This window comes from Saccopteryx leptura, chromosome 2 (assembly GCF_036850995.1).
Source record: "Saccopteryx leptura isolate mSacLep1 chromosome 2, mSacLep1_pri_phased_curated, whole genome shotgun sequence".
NCBI lineage: Eukaryota > Metazoa > Chordata > Mammalia > Chiroptera > Emballonuridae > Saccopteryx > Saccopteryx leptura.
The window spans coordinates 311,212,645-311,228,548 of record NC_089504.1 but is presented as its reverse complement, the minus strand read 5'-3'; the positions used below and the strand labels follow the sequence as shown (position 1 = coordinate 311,228,548).

The following is a 15,904-nucleotide window of genomic DNA, read 5'->3' as shown; positions in this document are numbered from 1 at the left end:
CAAGAGAAGTTTTCCTTAAGATAAGTTGAGAATTAAACTTCATAGGGAAGAAAGAAAATGAATGCTTCCTTTCCCTCTTTTCTTGGCATTCTTAGGTATTGAGTAGTAGTTTTAACATTGCAAGAAAGCAAAACCTGGAACTATATACACTGACACTGAGCTTCCATTGTAATTTTCTCTTATTTCTAATTAAGCCAGAGTACAAATAAAAGAGTACTGTAGCTACTAATCCTTACTGAACCGTTACATGGTTCCCTGATACACATGCATGACAGTAAGTGAAATTTTGTATAATCTGTCTTTATCTTTATTTCATTTGAAAGAACAATAAATTCTAAAAAGGAATGTGTCGCCTGACCAGGCGGTGGCACAGTGGATAGAGCGTCGGACTGGGGTGCGAAGGACCCAGGTTCGAGACCCCGAGATCACCAGCTTGAGCGTGGGCTCATCTGGCTTGAGAAAAAAAAAAAAGCCCACTAGCTTGGACCCAAGGTTGCTGGCTTGAGCAAGGGGTTACTCAGTCTGAAGGCCCACGGTCAAGCACATACATATGAGAAAGCAGTCAATGAACAACTAAGATGTCGCAATGAAAAACTGATGATTGATGCTTCTCATCTCTCCGTTCCTGTCTGTCCCTATCTATCCCTCCGACTCTCTTTCTGTCCCGTAAAAAGGAATGTGTCATTTTCTCTCTCCCACCTTTATTAGAAATTTGAGAGTATACCTGTTAGATTGAGTATTGATCATAAATGTGCTGTTTTTCTGTATTCATAAGTTACTTTGAAATGACGAATACAAACAAGGAGAATGGGGAGTAAGGAAGCTATACAATAGTGATGTTTAAGGACTGGATATTTTGTTTTAAGTTTGCAGCTTGAAATACCTTCATTCAGGGGTCTCAAACGGGCCGCATGTGGCCCAGATTGTGCTTGTTGTACTGATTTTTTTTTGTTTTCAACTGCAGTGAGAAAAGTGTTGCATAACAGTTGCCTTTTGTAGACCTAGTGCGGCCCGCCGAACGGCTGTGATCTTGCTCTGCGGCCCACATGCTGAGTTGAGTTTGAGACCCCTGATTTAGATTGTGACACTATTAGTTCACCAACTGTAGACTTAGGGGAAGGTTAGGAGCCAGCCACATCTCCAAGCACCTAATGATCCATGGGAGGGGCAGCTGTGTCAGACTGCCTGCTTGCAGATTGTTGAGAATTTTGGTTTCTTTACTTATAAAACAAAGTATTTAAATTGGATATTAATGATGCGTTTAGCTCTAAAATCTTAATAAATTTCGAGGCTTCGAGGAAGGTTGATTTAGTTGATGGCTTTTTACTGCGTTTCTCTTTACTTACTCTCATAATGTGATTGGATAGCGAGTCTCACTTTAGACCAGTCGAATTAATATCTCCAGGGACAGAACCTGGAAATACACCTTATACTTTAACTAAATATAAGAATGTAGTTATTCATTGAAAAGCTTCATAGCACTGAATTCCAACTACTGGGTTAATTGAAAAATATTTACTCCTGAGAAATCTGTAATGTCATTATTATTTCAGAATTATTCTTAAAAAATTAGTGAGATTGTTTGCATGAAAACACTGTATGTTTAGGAACTTTTTACAAGGATTTAGACACACAGCATCACTTGCTGAAAATAATGTCTTGATTGTGTTATGAGACCAGACTGTCTATTAAAACTTTTTAGTCCCACTTGAATTCAGTCGTTTTCAGTCAGCTGTGTCTTCAGGTATCTTGATTTCTGTTTTTCACTACCTGACTTGTCAGTATTTGAGTGAATAAGTATAGGTGATCATCAGCCTGTTTTGGCCTTTCTTATTCTTCGATTTAGTTCAATTTATATTGTCTGCTTTTCTTTGCTTTTATAAGAGAACCAAATTAATATGCTCCAACTTTTTAACACCTTTCTAAGGTGTTTTCCCCTACTAGGCATCCTCTGCCCCACTGCTTTGTGCTGCGCAAGTAGTTGTTAATCTTTCCTGTTGAAAATGGCATGAACGGCCCTGGCCGGTTGGCTCAGTGGTAGAGCATCGGCCTGGCATGCAGAGGTCCCGGGTTCGATTCCCGGCCGGGGCACACAGGAGAAGCGCCCATCTGCTTTTCCACCCCTCCCCCTCTCCTTCCTCTCTGTCTCTCTCTTCCCCTCCCGCAGCCGAGGCTCCATTGGAGCAAAGATGGCCCGGGCGCTGGTGATGGCTCCTTGGCCTCTGCCCCAGGCGCTAGAGTGGCTCTGGTTGCGGCAGAGCGACGCCCCGGAGAGGCAGAGCATCGCCCCCTGGTGGGCAGAGCGTCGCCCCCTGGTGGGCGTGCCGGGTGGATCCCGGTCGGGCGCATGCGGGAGTCTGTCTGACTGTCTCTCCCCGTTTCTAGCTTCAGAAAAATACAAAAAAAAAAAAAAAAGGAAATGGCATGAACAACACAACTTTTACTTCAAATTCAAGGTAATTTTTCAATGTGGCAAAAAAGAGCTTGATTTCAGAAAGGCTGGGCCAGTGGCGGCCAGTGTTGGTGCAGCCAGCTGGGATGTCAAGCTCCGGTATCTGGCCATCCACTCAAGTTTGCAACATGGGGGTGGGTCAGAGGGTCTGGCCAAGGTAGGGCTGGAGGCCCCGCCACAACTCCCTCTAAAGACTGGAAACTGTGGCCATTGCCCCCAAAGGGCGTGGGAACTGGGTCCGTAACCAAATTCAGACCCCAAATGGCATAGTGGGAGATTCTGCAGAATCTTGAGAGCCCATTCCAGGATAAGTAGCCTCCTGCCGGTGGACATTTGACAGCACTGGGCAATCTGGACTGAAGACCAGAACCGGCCAGGAGACTGCACTGGGCAACACTAACTCCAAGGCTAACGTGCATTCCGTCCACTCCTTTTATAAACCGAACCCTGAGTATGGCTGTTGTAGCCAGGACCTCGAGTGCACCCCGAGTGCTTGTTGCTACAGCACAACTTGTGAAAATTCTATCAGGACATTCATACCTTTCCTCAGGCTCCTACCCGATTGGCTGAGATGATCTTTAATCTCTTTAATTCTGATCCAGGCTCAGAGGGCTCAGTCGAGCAAGGAGAACCAGGCCTTGAAGTACCTATGGAAAGCCGGCAGCAAGACATTGAATCTTGGATGCTGGAATTGAGGGCCAAGATGGAAAAGCGGGGAAACTTCATCAGCCACCTGAAATACCAGCAGGATATCTTCTGCTTTTGATATAAGCTCCAGACCCCAGTGTGGATACCCTCTGCGGATCCCCGTGGACCAGAGAGCCGCAGCTTCTGTGGGAGCTTCTGAGTGAACTAGACAAAGGGAGAAAAGAGGTTCTGAGTGCTTCTGAAGCACCGCTAGTCCTATTCCCTTCCCCAGTGGAGCAAGTGCTGCCACAGCTGTTGGCCTGAGACCTTGGGACTCCCTGGACCATGGTTGGAACGGCTGGAGAAGTGGTTCACAGCTGGAGCAAAGCTGTTGTTTCAGCTGCCAAAGGAGCTGGAGTGATTAAGTCAGCCAGTTAGCTAATAGGATGACCCTCTGACCAAAGGGATACACCTACAAAAGGTCCATGTGACAGAATTGCTACAGTGTCTGCTCCACAAAGCATTTGTGGTAGAAACCCTACGTGCCCTGAATGCCCCACTGACTTTCCAACCTCAAGACCAGGAGGAAATTTACTGGGTGAACAAGGCCTTGGTGAGATCCCCGGAAGGCAGTGGTCACTGCCTGCAGAAATCTCATTGGCAGGAGGCTGTCATTATAAGGTTTCCAGAAGTTCAGCATTCTGACCTCAAACCAGAAAACTTTGACCCCTAAAAGGGTCAGGACTTAATTTGGGACTTTGGCTACCAGACTGATAGAGCAATATTAAGGCCATGTGACAAGGGCAGCAATGGGGCTACAGGGTGTGGCCGAGGAACTGCATGTTGTCAGCTTTCTGGCTGGATACGTCTACCAGGGACTAAGGTAGGAGCTGAAACAGACACCCACCCTCCGTGTGCTTATTATTTGTTTCTAAGATGAACCCACTCAGTTGCCTGGGCCTCTGTTCTCTGGTTCAGTCTGCTCAGCACAGACTCTCAGAATCAGCACTTCTTTTCCAGCCCTTGCCCCCCTCAAAAATCCCCTCTAGACTGCTGGGCTTTGCTTTCTGTTGGCAGCTGACAAGCTGAGGGACGAGCTCTGTGGGCAGCACTCTAGCACTGTATGTGCACTATTGTCCTGGGAGAACTTTAGTAAGCAAGGAAGCCCCACCCCAGCGAAATGTCTGGACAAAACTCGGAGCCGGGTACACGACCACCTGATGGATCTCCGGAACAATGGACACATCATGGGCTTTGTGGACCAGAGCCAGGAGTCCCAGCGGCTGAAGAAGAGCATTTGTGGGGCCTGCTGTACTCCAGTGAGTCATCAGGAGAGGGGACATCAGGACAGCGATAAGGTTGTCAGCTACTCTGTGCAGCCCTGCACCAGTGAGGCACTGCAGTCACTCGCACTGACCGAAAGCATGCACCACTACCAACTGCTCACTGAGGAGGACGTAGCTGAGAACCTGCTGCATTTCCTCTAGCCCCAGGTCCCCTGGGTGAGGCCTCTGGGTGCCAGTCCAGGAGATAGTTCATCTCCAGGAACGGAGGAAGTGCCCAGAACACAGGCTCACTGTGGTCTTGACACGCAGGTGTCTTGAGTTACAGTAGCCGCTGGAGCTGGGCTTGCACGAGGGCTGGAGCTAGGCCTGGAGTGAGAGCCACTGCTTGAGGCAGGGCGGGAGCTGAAGGCAGGGTGGGGGCTAGGGCCAGGCTGAGCCCACGCTGCCAGGGCATACAGAAGCCGCAACCAGACCTGGGACCGGAGCTGAAGCTGGAGCCTCTAGAGCCGGTCTGGGGAATCCCAGGGAGCAGCTGCTGTTGCTCTAAGACCTGCTTCTAGTGTTGCCCAAGGCGCAAGTGAGAGTCCGGGCACACCTCCACTCCTCTCTAGTGTGCTTCACTGGTGTTTTGTTTTCTTTTAAATGAAGGCAAGGCTCTTCACCAGCAAAAGGGTTATGCCTTGCTTTATTGTGATGCTTGTTTTATTAGGTGGTCTGGAATTGAACCTGCGTTACCTTTGAGGTGTGGCTGTTTTCATGGCTGGTGTGTTAGAAGAATAGTCCTGTTCAGAAAGAGGCCTTTCTGAGCAGAAGTGCCTAATAAAATCTGTGTTGACCTGGGCGGGGTGGGGAAACTTACAGATTTTTTGTTTGTTTTAAATAAAAAAGCTGTGTGCAATTTATCTTAGTGTATCCAGTCTTCTTTCATCTGGTACCAATGGGACTGGGTAGTTTTGACCAGACACTAGTACACTTTAAGACATTCATTTAGCGTCACGGCATTGGATTTGGCAATGATTTCTTAGGTATGACACCAAAGGCACAGCGAAAAGAAAAAGAAATTGTACTTAATGAAAATTTAAAATTTTGTGAATAAAATGACACTATCCACAGTAAAAAGCAACCCACAGAATGCGAGAAAATATTTGCAAATTGTGTATCTGATAAGGGACTAAAGAATATATAGAGAACTCCTAAAACTCAGCGACAAAATAATTAGATAACCTGATTTAAATTGGGCAGAGGACTCATATAGACATTTCACCAAAGAAGATAAATAAATAGTCAATAAGCACATGAAAAACAGAACAAGTGTTAGGAAGTAGGGAAATTCGAACCTGTGTGTGCTATTGGTGGGCATGTAAAATGGTGCAGCTGCTGGGCAAACCTATATGGCGGCTTCTCAGAAATGAAAAATAGGATTACCATGTGACTCATCAGTTTCACACTAGCTTAAACGTGGAAGCAACCGAAGTCTCCACAATGACTGCATAGGCAAAAATCTGGTGTGTATATACAATGTCATATTATTCAGCCTTAAAAAGGAAGGCCATCCTTCAGTATATTGCAACACGGATGAATTTTGAGGACATTACTGTTTGTGAAATAAGCTAGTTACAAAAAGGCAGATATATGATCCGACTTATACGACATACTTAGAATCATACAGAAAACAATGGCGGGTCCTGCAGGGAGGGGAAAATTGGTGAGTGATTGTTTAGTGGGTATAGAATTTCAGTTTTTACAAGATGAAAAAGGAAATGGGGATGGTTAGTAGTGTTGATTTAACAAAATGAATGTATTTAGTAACACTGAACTGTGCACTTGAAAATAGGGTAAAGTTTATGTGAAGTGTATTTTACCACATAAAATTTTTTTGTAAACACTGCAGTTTTATCACAGATTATCTGTATTATGTTCCAGTCTTGTTTTTCGTGTTACTATCAAGTTTATCTTTAAAACACTACCTTGTTGGCCTGACCTGTGGTGGCGCAGTGGGTAAAAGCGTTGACCTGGAACACTGAGGTCGTCGGTTCGAAACCCCAGGCTTGCCTGGTCAAGGCACATATGGGAGTTGATGCTTCCTGCTCCTCCCTCTGTTCTTTCTCTTTCCTCTCTCTGTCTCTCTCTCTCTAAAAAGATGAATAAATAAATTGTAAAAAAAAACTACCTTGTTTATATCATTGCTGTGCTAAAATTTCCATTAGCCTCGTGTCCGGCCTCTGTCCATCTTTCTGTCCTTACCTCCCATTGTTAAAATCATCCTAAACCATCTGCAACCTTTCTGTTACTGATAGACTTGTAATTTCTACACACTTTTAATGCTGTTCTTTTCCCCGTTCTTCCTCTTTTTTCCTAAAGTGTAAATCTTTTCTAGGGCCTACTTAAATTTGAACTTTCCTAGGAAATATTCCCTGAATGCCCCACTTGTAGTGGCTTCACTTCTAAAGACCTGTCACATTTATTGATAAAACAATTCATTGAATAGTTGGCAATGGCTGATACTCGTTTGTTTGCACGTGTCTTTTAGCCCCAAATATCCCTAAACCTAACAGGCTCAGAACTATATCTTAAAAGTATTTGTAATCACCCACTTGACTTAATGACTTGAATTGATTTATTGATATCTTGTGAATAATAAGAAGTAAAGGTGCTCTTCAAGTAAATTTCAGACCTATCTGTCAAATTCTGGAGCATCGGGCAGTGTTCTGCAGGAGGTACTCTTGGTATTCAGGTTGGGTAGCAGCTCTTGTTAAATTTTTTTTAAAGCAAGTAACTGTGGAACCAGTAAGTTGGCTGTAAGGAGACTTTATATTTTCAGGCAATAAAATAATTCTGAGAAATGTAGAATCTTAATTTTTTTCTCTAGTATTGTGTCAGAAATAAGTATTTGTATTTGGGTACTAATACTTATATTTTATTCATGTGCTGGGTTCAAGTTAGCTGTAGAAATGACTTGCTAGTTCTATGTCAATGCCATGTCCATGGTGTAATGCATATCAAAATTTTTTAAGTCAAATGAATTAAAATGGACTTGAAGTTAGTAAATTCTGTATTACTTTGCTATGGTACTGCATTTTCTCTATATGGAAGTCAAGTTTTAATTTTTTTTATAAAGAGTCAAATGTTAACACAAAAGATTGTTTCTGTTAGTCTTGTATGTGTGTGTGTGTCTTATGATTAGGATATTGAAGTATTAAATTTATCACTCTTAAGAACCTATAGAGAACATGCCAATAACTTTTATGTCCCCTGCCAAATATCTAAAAAAATGAGTATTATTTCAAGAAGTTTAAGGGGGAATGTATTAATTATGTGCACAAAATTAAATAATTTATTAGACTTTTAACCTGTTACTTGGAGTCATATCCATTTTAAGTAGTACCTTTTAAAATCAGCTATTGTTTCACCTATTGTTTTTGGAGAACCTAATTAGAATGTAAGTTGAACAGGGGTAATGATTACATCTTACTATACTTCTTTGTATCTCCTTAACATCAGCCTGTCTTATATCATAATACTTCAATAAATGTTAAGAGAACAAGATGTCTATTCTTCTAGCTTTGGGGGGAGTTTGCTTTTATTGTGGAAGAATAATTTTACTCTGATTTTATCTGATTTGTTTTCTTTTTACAGCCCCATTGAGAAACCTTCAGATTCTCTCAGTATAGGGAATGGTGATAATTCCCAGCAGGTAAGATTTTGATACTGTATCTTTTTATTTATCCAAAACAGTGCGTTCTGTGTAACTGAATTTTCTAGATAGTGAAAAATACTTTAAATATTAAACAATTTAAAAGCACTTGTGGTGGACATCCTTGTTAAATGTATTATAATTACCCTCTTTTTCTTCACAGAATCTATAGAGCGTAATTTAACCCTTTCATAGTGACTCAGAATTATCATTATGATCATATATTATTATTGGTTTTCTTAATCCGATGTGAAGTAGTCCTCCCCTGTCCCTTGCTGTCAAAACTTCATTTCCTGTTTCTCTCAGTGTACTTGCTCACAACAGTTTTTGCCCTTTCTCCAAAACTATGCTATTTGAAATGATAAGCTAAACAGCTCAGTTCAGAGTTGCCCCTAGTGATCCCAAATGAGGCCCTGCTCTTCAGCGCATGCTTTTATCATCTTGTTCAGTTGCCAGGGTTTCACTGGTTAAATTTCTGAACACCTTATATAATTAAAAAAAAAAAAAGTACTGTAGTGCTAATTTCTTGCAATATTTGTGAGAAACTAGAGATCTGAAATACACTGCTTTCCCAAAATTTTTGCTCACAAATTCCGTAAAAGAAATTGAAAATCTGTATGTCTTCTTGTGTATTTTAGGTTAGTACTTAAGATTTCTTAAATAAGTTTCAAAAAATTGCAAAAGATATAACTTCCAACATATCGTAAATATTGGTGTTTTGATTTGATCAAAGCAACTTATGCAAGTATAGATTTTGATAGAAATTTGTTTTTAAGCAAACACAAATTATATTGGAAATTCTCTTACCGAGATTGATAGGGCCATTTTACAGTCGGTTTGTGTGTATCTGTAGGTGAATGTTACCTTTTATCATAAGCGTCAGCAGCATCCTGCCCATGCTTTCACTTTTTTTGTTGTTGTTGTTGTTTTTTGGAAGTGAGAAGCAGGGAGGCAGAGAGACAGACTCCTGCAAGCGCCTGACCAGGATCCACCCGGCATGTCCACCAAGGGGTGATGCTCTGTCCATCTGGGCCGTTGCTTCGTTGCAACCAGAGCCATTCTAGTGCCTGAGGCGGAGGGCCATGGAGCCATCCTCAGCGCCTGGGCCAACTTTGCTCCATTGGAGCCTTGGCTGTGGGAGGGGAAGAGAGAGATAGAGAGAAAAGAGAGGGAGGGGGAAGGGTGGAGAAGCAGATGGGCACCTCTCCTGTGTGCCCTGGCCAGGAATCGAACCCAGGACTTCCACACACCAGGCCAATGCTCTACAATTGAGCCAACTGGCCAGGGCCGCTTTCACATTTCTAAAGGGAAGTGCTGACTTGTTCATAAAAAGGAGATGGGAGAAACAGTATCATGTCAGTATCACTCAGATACCTAAAAGTCATGTAAAGATTTATCACAAAAGTTATTTTTAATGCTGTGTTTAGAAATAACCTGATAATACCTTCTTTTCATTATTCCCAAAACTAATGTATTGGGAATCACTTAGTTTGCCAAAGAATCCAGTCTTCACCAACCTGAATACTTCTAATAAATTTTCGTTTGGCTCCCAGAAGATTCCACTGTTGGGCCCAGAGAGTAGGAGGGACTCTTTTCTGTGCAGAATGAGAGAGGTTAGGTTGTGAAATGAGGGGAGGGAGACAGCCTTAGTCTTTTCAGGAGGGTCAGTTTAGAAAAGAATACTTACGTAGTTGATGGACTTTTTGAAAATTTATGCTCATGAAAAAAGTCTTCTAAGTTCCCCAGTGCAAGCCGTTTTAATTGTGACTTATTAAAACGTATAAAGTTATACTGATTATTCTTTTCTTCTCCTATTTTATTTAGATATCTAACAGTGACACACCTTCACCACCACCTGGTTTATCAAAATCTAACCCAGTCATCCCCATCAGTTCATCCAATCACAGTGCACGGTCCCCTTTTGAAGGGGCAGTAACTGAGTCACAGTCGTTATTCTCAGATAACTTTCGCCATCCCAACCCTATTCCAAGCGGGCTTCCTCCTTTCCCCAGCTCCCCACAGACGTCTAGTGACTGGCCGACAGCCCCCGAGCCGCAGAGCCTCTTCACATCAGGTATGTCTCCTGGTGCTACCGCCTGTTAGGAATCACACTCAGACTAGAATGAGACCCTTGCTGGGTGTTTTTATCCTTTTCCCCCATTCCTCCTTTCATAAACGTGCAAACATTTAAATAAACTGCATGCAGTTCGATGGCTAGATAAGTTGTCACGTGCCCTGCCCATGTTAGCAGGCAGATTTCTCCAGAAATCAATGGTAAGATAATTTTCTCCAATACTAAAACTTATTCTTCTTACAAAGTATTAAGGGCTTACATTTTTTATCAGATTTGTGTTTTTATCGTTAAAGATTTTTTTCCCCCCAGCTGATGAAAGTCATGTATTAGTTTATATTAAAATTTATATTTTGGTGAGTTTTTTTAGCCATTTTCATTTTTATTTATTTTAAGTTCTCTTATGAATGTGAAGGATGGCATAAAATTAACATGGACAATAGTACCTATTGTCAGTGGAACAAACAAAAACTATAAAGATTAAATAGACACTTCTTTAACTTACATTACTTTTCTTTTAGTATATAAAGCATATATTCAAAATTATACTTTAACAAGTACATTTTAGAATACAGATTTACTAATAAATTCTGTTATGTTTGTTATTACTGTATTTTATTTAAATGATATGTATAATTTGGGTTCCAAGTACATTTTTTTGATCAGCACCATCCGTGTCTATCATTCACAGTTTTTGAAGTTAGTTATTTAAGAATGAAATCATTGCTAGAGGTATTTGAGGTCTTTTTGTAATGGCCATGTGCTAAGAAATCAGACATTTTGTGTGTATTTGCCTTTATCCTATAACATGATGTACAGGTTTCACTAGTACAGGTACTCACTGAGTCTGAAAGTGAGCTGCGTATTTTAAGTTCACCACTCATTCTCTTCCCAACAGAAACCATCCCAGTATCGTCCTCTACAGACTGGCAAGCAGCATTTGGCTTTGGTTCTTCTAAACAGCCAGAGGATGACTTGGGTTTTGATCCCTTTGATGTCACTCGAAAAGCCTTAGCAGACCTGATTGAAAAGGAACTGTCAGTCCAAGACCAGCCCTCCCTTTCGCCCACATCTCTTCAGAACTCCTCTTCACACACTACAAGCGCCAAAGGTCCGGGCTCTGGATTCCTGCACCCCGCTGCACCTACGAATGCCAACTCTCTCAATAGTACCTTTTCAGTCTTGCCACAGAGGTTGCCTCAATTTCAGCAGCACCGACCGGTTTATAATTCATTCAGTTTTCCAGGCCAGGCAGCCCGCTACCCTTGGATGGCCTTTCCACGCAATAACATCATGCACTTGAACCACACAGCAAACCCCACCTCAAATAGTAATTTCTTGGACTTGAATCTCCCGCCACAGCACAACACAGGTCTGGGAGGGATCCCTATAGCAGGTAGGTTCCTTTCTAGCCCTTGGGAACTTGTGAATCACTCACGCCTCCAGGTGGTCGGGTGGGTAGGGAGGAAAAATTTGAATAACAGAGTACTTATCCTTAGTTTTGGAAATTTCTGTGGAAAAATATTCAAGTTCTTATCATCATCTACAAAATTTTTAATTGGGTGAATGCCTTGTAATATTGAGCTTTATAAGGATGGTGGAGTATTATACCTAGTTACTGCTTGGAATCATGTCACTTCCTAGGATAGTTACCAAACTTCCACATGGCATAAAAATACAAAAAAGAAAAAGGGAAAAACGGGCTCTGAAATTTTGGTGCCAACACCATGGTAAAAGTTATGATTATACCCTTTAAAAGTAAACTGGTTCAAAAAAAAATTTTTTTAAATGGTAATAGTGAGAGCATGAGGGATAAAGCCATTCTCTAACTTATTTGGCAGTTACTTATTTTGACTGATATACACATACACACACATCAAAACTGTGCTATGTCTTAATAAAGTAATATTTGAGAACTCTGATTATTAATGTTTCACAGACATATACGTGCATAAGTATACTTTTTGTGACAAGGGAATTGTTTGTGGAAAGGTGTTTTCCCTTTTGGTGTGTGATTTTATTTGGGGGAGAAATATTAAGTTCCCATAAGTGATGCTAGAATACTTCTGGTTTTGTACTGTTACCTTGAAGGTTTCAGAACCTTTGGGTTTTTAGGTCTCGTGTAGCTGTAGATCAAGTGACTTCTATATCTAAAGGCATCGTTCTCCCTAATAGTTTTTCCATTTAATTTGGGCTTTAGCAGTGACTGGTAAGAGTTTGTTCCTCTTCTGAGTCTCTCAAGTAGAATAGCATAGTTTCTCGCTCATGTATAATTCATGAGATGTATGTTTATCCTCTGTCATAGCCTTTAAGATATGGCATGGCACAGCGTTTCTGTCACATGTGCTGTTTACCAGCAAGGCATTCGTTCTCTTGTTTTTAGCAAGTTTGATGGATGAATTTACAGGGAGCCATCAAAATTCTTTGGCACTCATCTCTTTGTGAACAACAATTATTTCGTTTTTAAGACAAGGAGGTGGGTTGAGAGTATTGTTTGTGGCTATTGATGTAGTGAAGGTAACAGTTGATCACTGAAGTGAATTTACATAATCTTGATAGCACTTAACTATAGTGGTTTGCACATCAGTGGGACTCATGCTACTTGTTTATTTGATATGGTAGTTAGTAGGTGACCCAGAGCGGCATTTTTAAATCCCATATGATACTGACAGAAACACCAAGTGTTCGGTTTCTGGTATTCCTTCTATTCTTCCTTTTGAGACAGCATATTAAGAGTATAATTTTGTTTTGCTTTGTTTTAATCATTAAGGAATGTGGAATTTTAATTAGTAGTAGTGTATCTTGTAACTGATTTTAACATCAAAATTAAAGTTTTGTTCCTCTAAATATTTCATACATTTAAAAATAAAATATTAAATCAACTATATTGATTATTTGGGCTCCTGTTTGCCCAACAATGAACCAGGCCATGTGGGTAATACAAAAGAATTATACAACTTGGATACTATTTCCAACTATTTTAAAGTATAGTTGAAGAGATAAAATTAAGATTATGCATGAAAGTGATAACTATAGGTTATTGGAATCCCAGAGACATTAATGGAGCTTATATTGTTGGGGAGGCTTCACAGAAGTAGAAATTGATCTATACTGTGGTATCTTGGATTTGGGTTTAGCAGGAGGGAAAGAGAGAGACCTTTTATGTTAATGGGAATGCCAAAATAAAGGCCTAGAGGCAGGACTATGTTACTATGTGGTGATGTGAAGAGGCAGTTGAACTGCCTTTTGTAACAGGAGGTGCTTTGTGCACGGTAGAGAGAATGAATGAGGAGGGGGAGCTCGGCAGCCAGGCAGCCAGCGAGGACTTGATAGGAAGGAGGATGCCTCTGTGGGACTCGAGTTCTTAGCTGTTTTCATTATGTACTTTTGTTTGACTTAGTACATGACCATTATCTATTCTTCCAACTTAATTATCACTGTATTGTCCATTAGCACAAAAAGAGCAGTTTTAATCTAGATAGTTCAAGCCAGTAGGTGTTCTGGAAATGCCACATATGTGAGTAACTACTGATTTGTGAGCGTAGTTGACCTCATGTTAGTCATTTGAAATCTCCATTTAAAGTACTTAGATACTTTATGAAAAAAATTTTTTGTGGGAGGTGGGGAGAATTTGTTCTTTCAGATTTTCAGATTTTGACTATGCATACTTGCTTGGTATTTAAATGGTGACTTATTATTAAGCTCATTATTAGATTATTTTTAAGGCTTAGATGACTAGGGAAATTTTAGTTTTAATGTACCAAAATATTTAAAATTGTTATCAAGAATCATAACGAAGACTGTTAATGGCCTGTAAATATTTGGCAGTTGTCTCAAGAAGCTGAATGTTCTAAGCCTCAAAACAGAATAGTTGTATAATTGTAGCCAGATGATTTAGGATTTTTAGTAATAATTAGAAATGAAGGAAACTAAAAGTCTAGAATACTGTGTACACCTTAACTGTGTCTCATTTGAAGCAATTCAGTACCTAGGCAATATCTGCCTCCCCCAGCCCTAGTTGTAACTCAGTTGTACTTGAGTTGAACTATTGAAATAGGTCCAACTTTGTACCTGCAATGAATACATATCATGGTATTTTACAAAGGGTAGCTTTTCCGTCAGTTCTTGATAATAGAGAGTACATGCTGTTTCAGTGAGACTAGCCACTCTAAGATATTATTAGACAATATTTGACACTGAAAAGGCATGTATATTAATTCTTTAGATATGTGGAGCAAAATAGGGTCCCTGACCGTCAGGAGCCAATATTCAGAGGTGTCGGGTCACCATATCTATATTTATTACATGCTTGTATTTAAATTTTTAGGTTTGATTTGTTTCAGTTAATCATTAAAAATTGATAAATCTGAAACTTGTCATGGGAAGGACAGTTGCCAGAGATTTGACAAAAATGTGGCTCCCATTTACTTTGCATAATTGAAAACATTTTCGTGTTTAAAATTTGTTATTTCCTTAATTAGGAGGGATTTTTTTAGCAGCATTTTCTTGGCAGCACTTTGGTTAAGTTTAGAAGGAATTTTGAAGTTAATTATTCTTGGGGGAAACTTTGATTAGTGGGAGTGATGGTAAGTCCATTCAGATTTTTATTATTGGAGCCACGTGTTTTTGTTCTAAAAAATGACTTTACTGGTCCCCAAAAGTGACGTATCCAACTCTTCATTTTAGGGATGACAAAACTGTGTTCCAGAAAGGTTAAATAATTTGTTAAAAGTCACACATTCAATTAGTAAGAGCATTAGACTGAGAACCCAGCTCCCAAATTGAGTCACTGAAATGTTTTCCACTACAACATTGATGCTCTCCTTCATAAAGAAGATCAGTGGCATGCACCTGAACTTGGCTTTCTTCCCGTAATAATTGATTCTTGCTCTCACACACTTGCGAGTCCCTTCTTATCAATAGTATCTATTTGTGAGACAATTGTCCCAGCTCAGGGATATGGCCTATAGTTACACAACAGAATGAAGTTTATTGACTTGATGAAAATTAATCTTTTGCTTAGTACTCAGCAGTGCCATGTTCTCACAAAGTAGTATAAATTTTCCCTTACATAGCCTCTTTGCTATCTATATAGGGTCTATGGAATCCTTGCCAATTTACATAAAAACTATGAAATAACCTGTTCTAAAACTGAAAGTCCTTTTCTTCTCTTTGTCAGTTAAGCTATCTTTCCAAATGTAATTTTGCAGATATTTTTTTCAAGGAATTCTGCCAAGATGTTTTTATTCCATAATGCTAAAAATTATTTGGAAAAATAAATAATTGTAAGTCTAAGTCTGTAAGCTTTGTTGTTTCTAGATATACTTAGAATTAGACCTTTTTTTCATGTTTCTGTTCATTCAGTTTTACTTATGAGAGGACATTTTTCTTTAAATTTTCTTTGTTTCTGAACTAGCTGTTTTAACAGTGACTTGATTGAATTTTGATTCATGTGTGAAACAAGTCACTTGTAGTCTAATAATTATCAATTATAATTAGAACTGATCTCATATCATGTATAGTTCTCTGACCCAGAAGTAGTCATCTTGCTTTCAGTCAATTGGATCATTGTATTGTTAGCATTTTCCTTTTTCTAATTACTTCAAAAGTATACATTTAATTTTCAGATGCTATATGGTAATTTGCTAAATTCATGTTATATGTTTTTCTATTTTCTAAACATAATCTCTGCTTTAAAACATGGATTTGTCATTTTTCTCTTTTAAAAATCATATTTTCACTTCTGTGAATTTGGTTTTAATTTTTTTACAAAA

At 40.0% G+C, this 15,904-nt stretch overlaps 1 protein-coding gene across 6 annotated transcripts in view; it reads left to right on the top strand.

Annotated features, from left to right (window-relative positions):
• The window catches only part of CNOT4 (CCR4-NOT transcription complex subunit 4), a 119,484-nt gene that overhangs the window by 76,238 nt on the left and 27,342 nt on the right, over nucleotides 1-15,904 (top strand). For all 6 annotated transcript variants that reach the window (XM_066362780.1, XM_066362778.1, XM_066362779.1 and 3 more), the window contains exons 8-10: nucleotides 8,002-8,059; nucleotides 9,884-10,133; nucleotides 11,029-11,526. In XM_066362780.1, coding sequence (XP_066218877.1) covers nucleotides 8,002-8,059; nucleotides 9,884-10,133; nucleotides 11,029-11,526 — 806 coding nt within the window. The remainder of the gene's footprint in view (nucleotides 1-8,001; nucleotides 8,060-9,883; nucleotides 10,134-11,028; nucleotides 11,527-15,904) is intronic.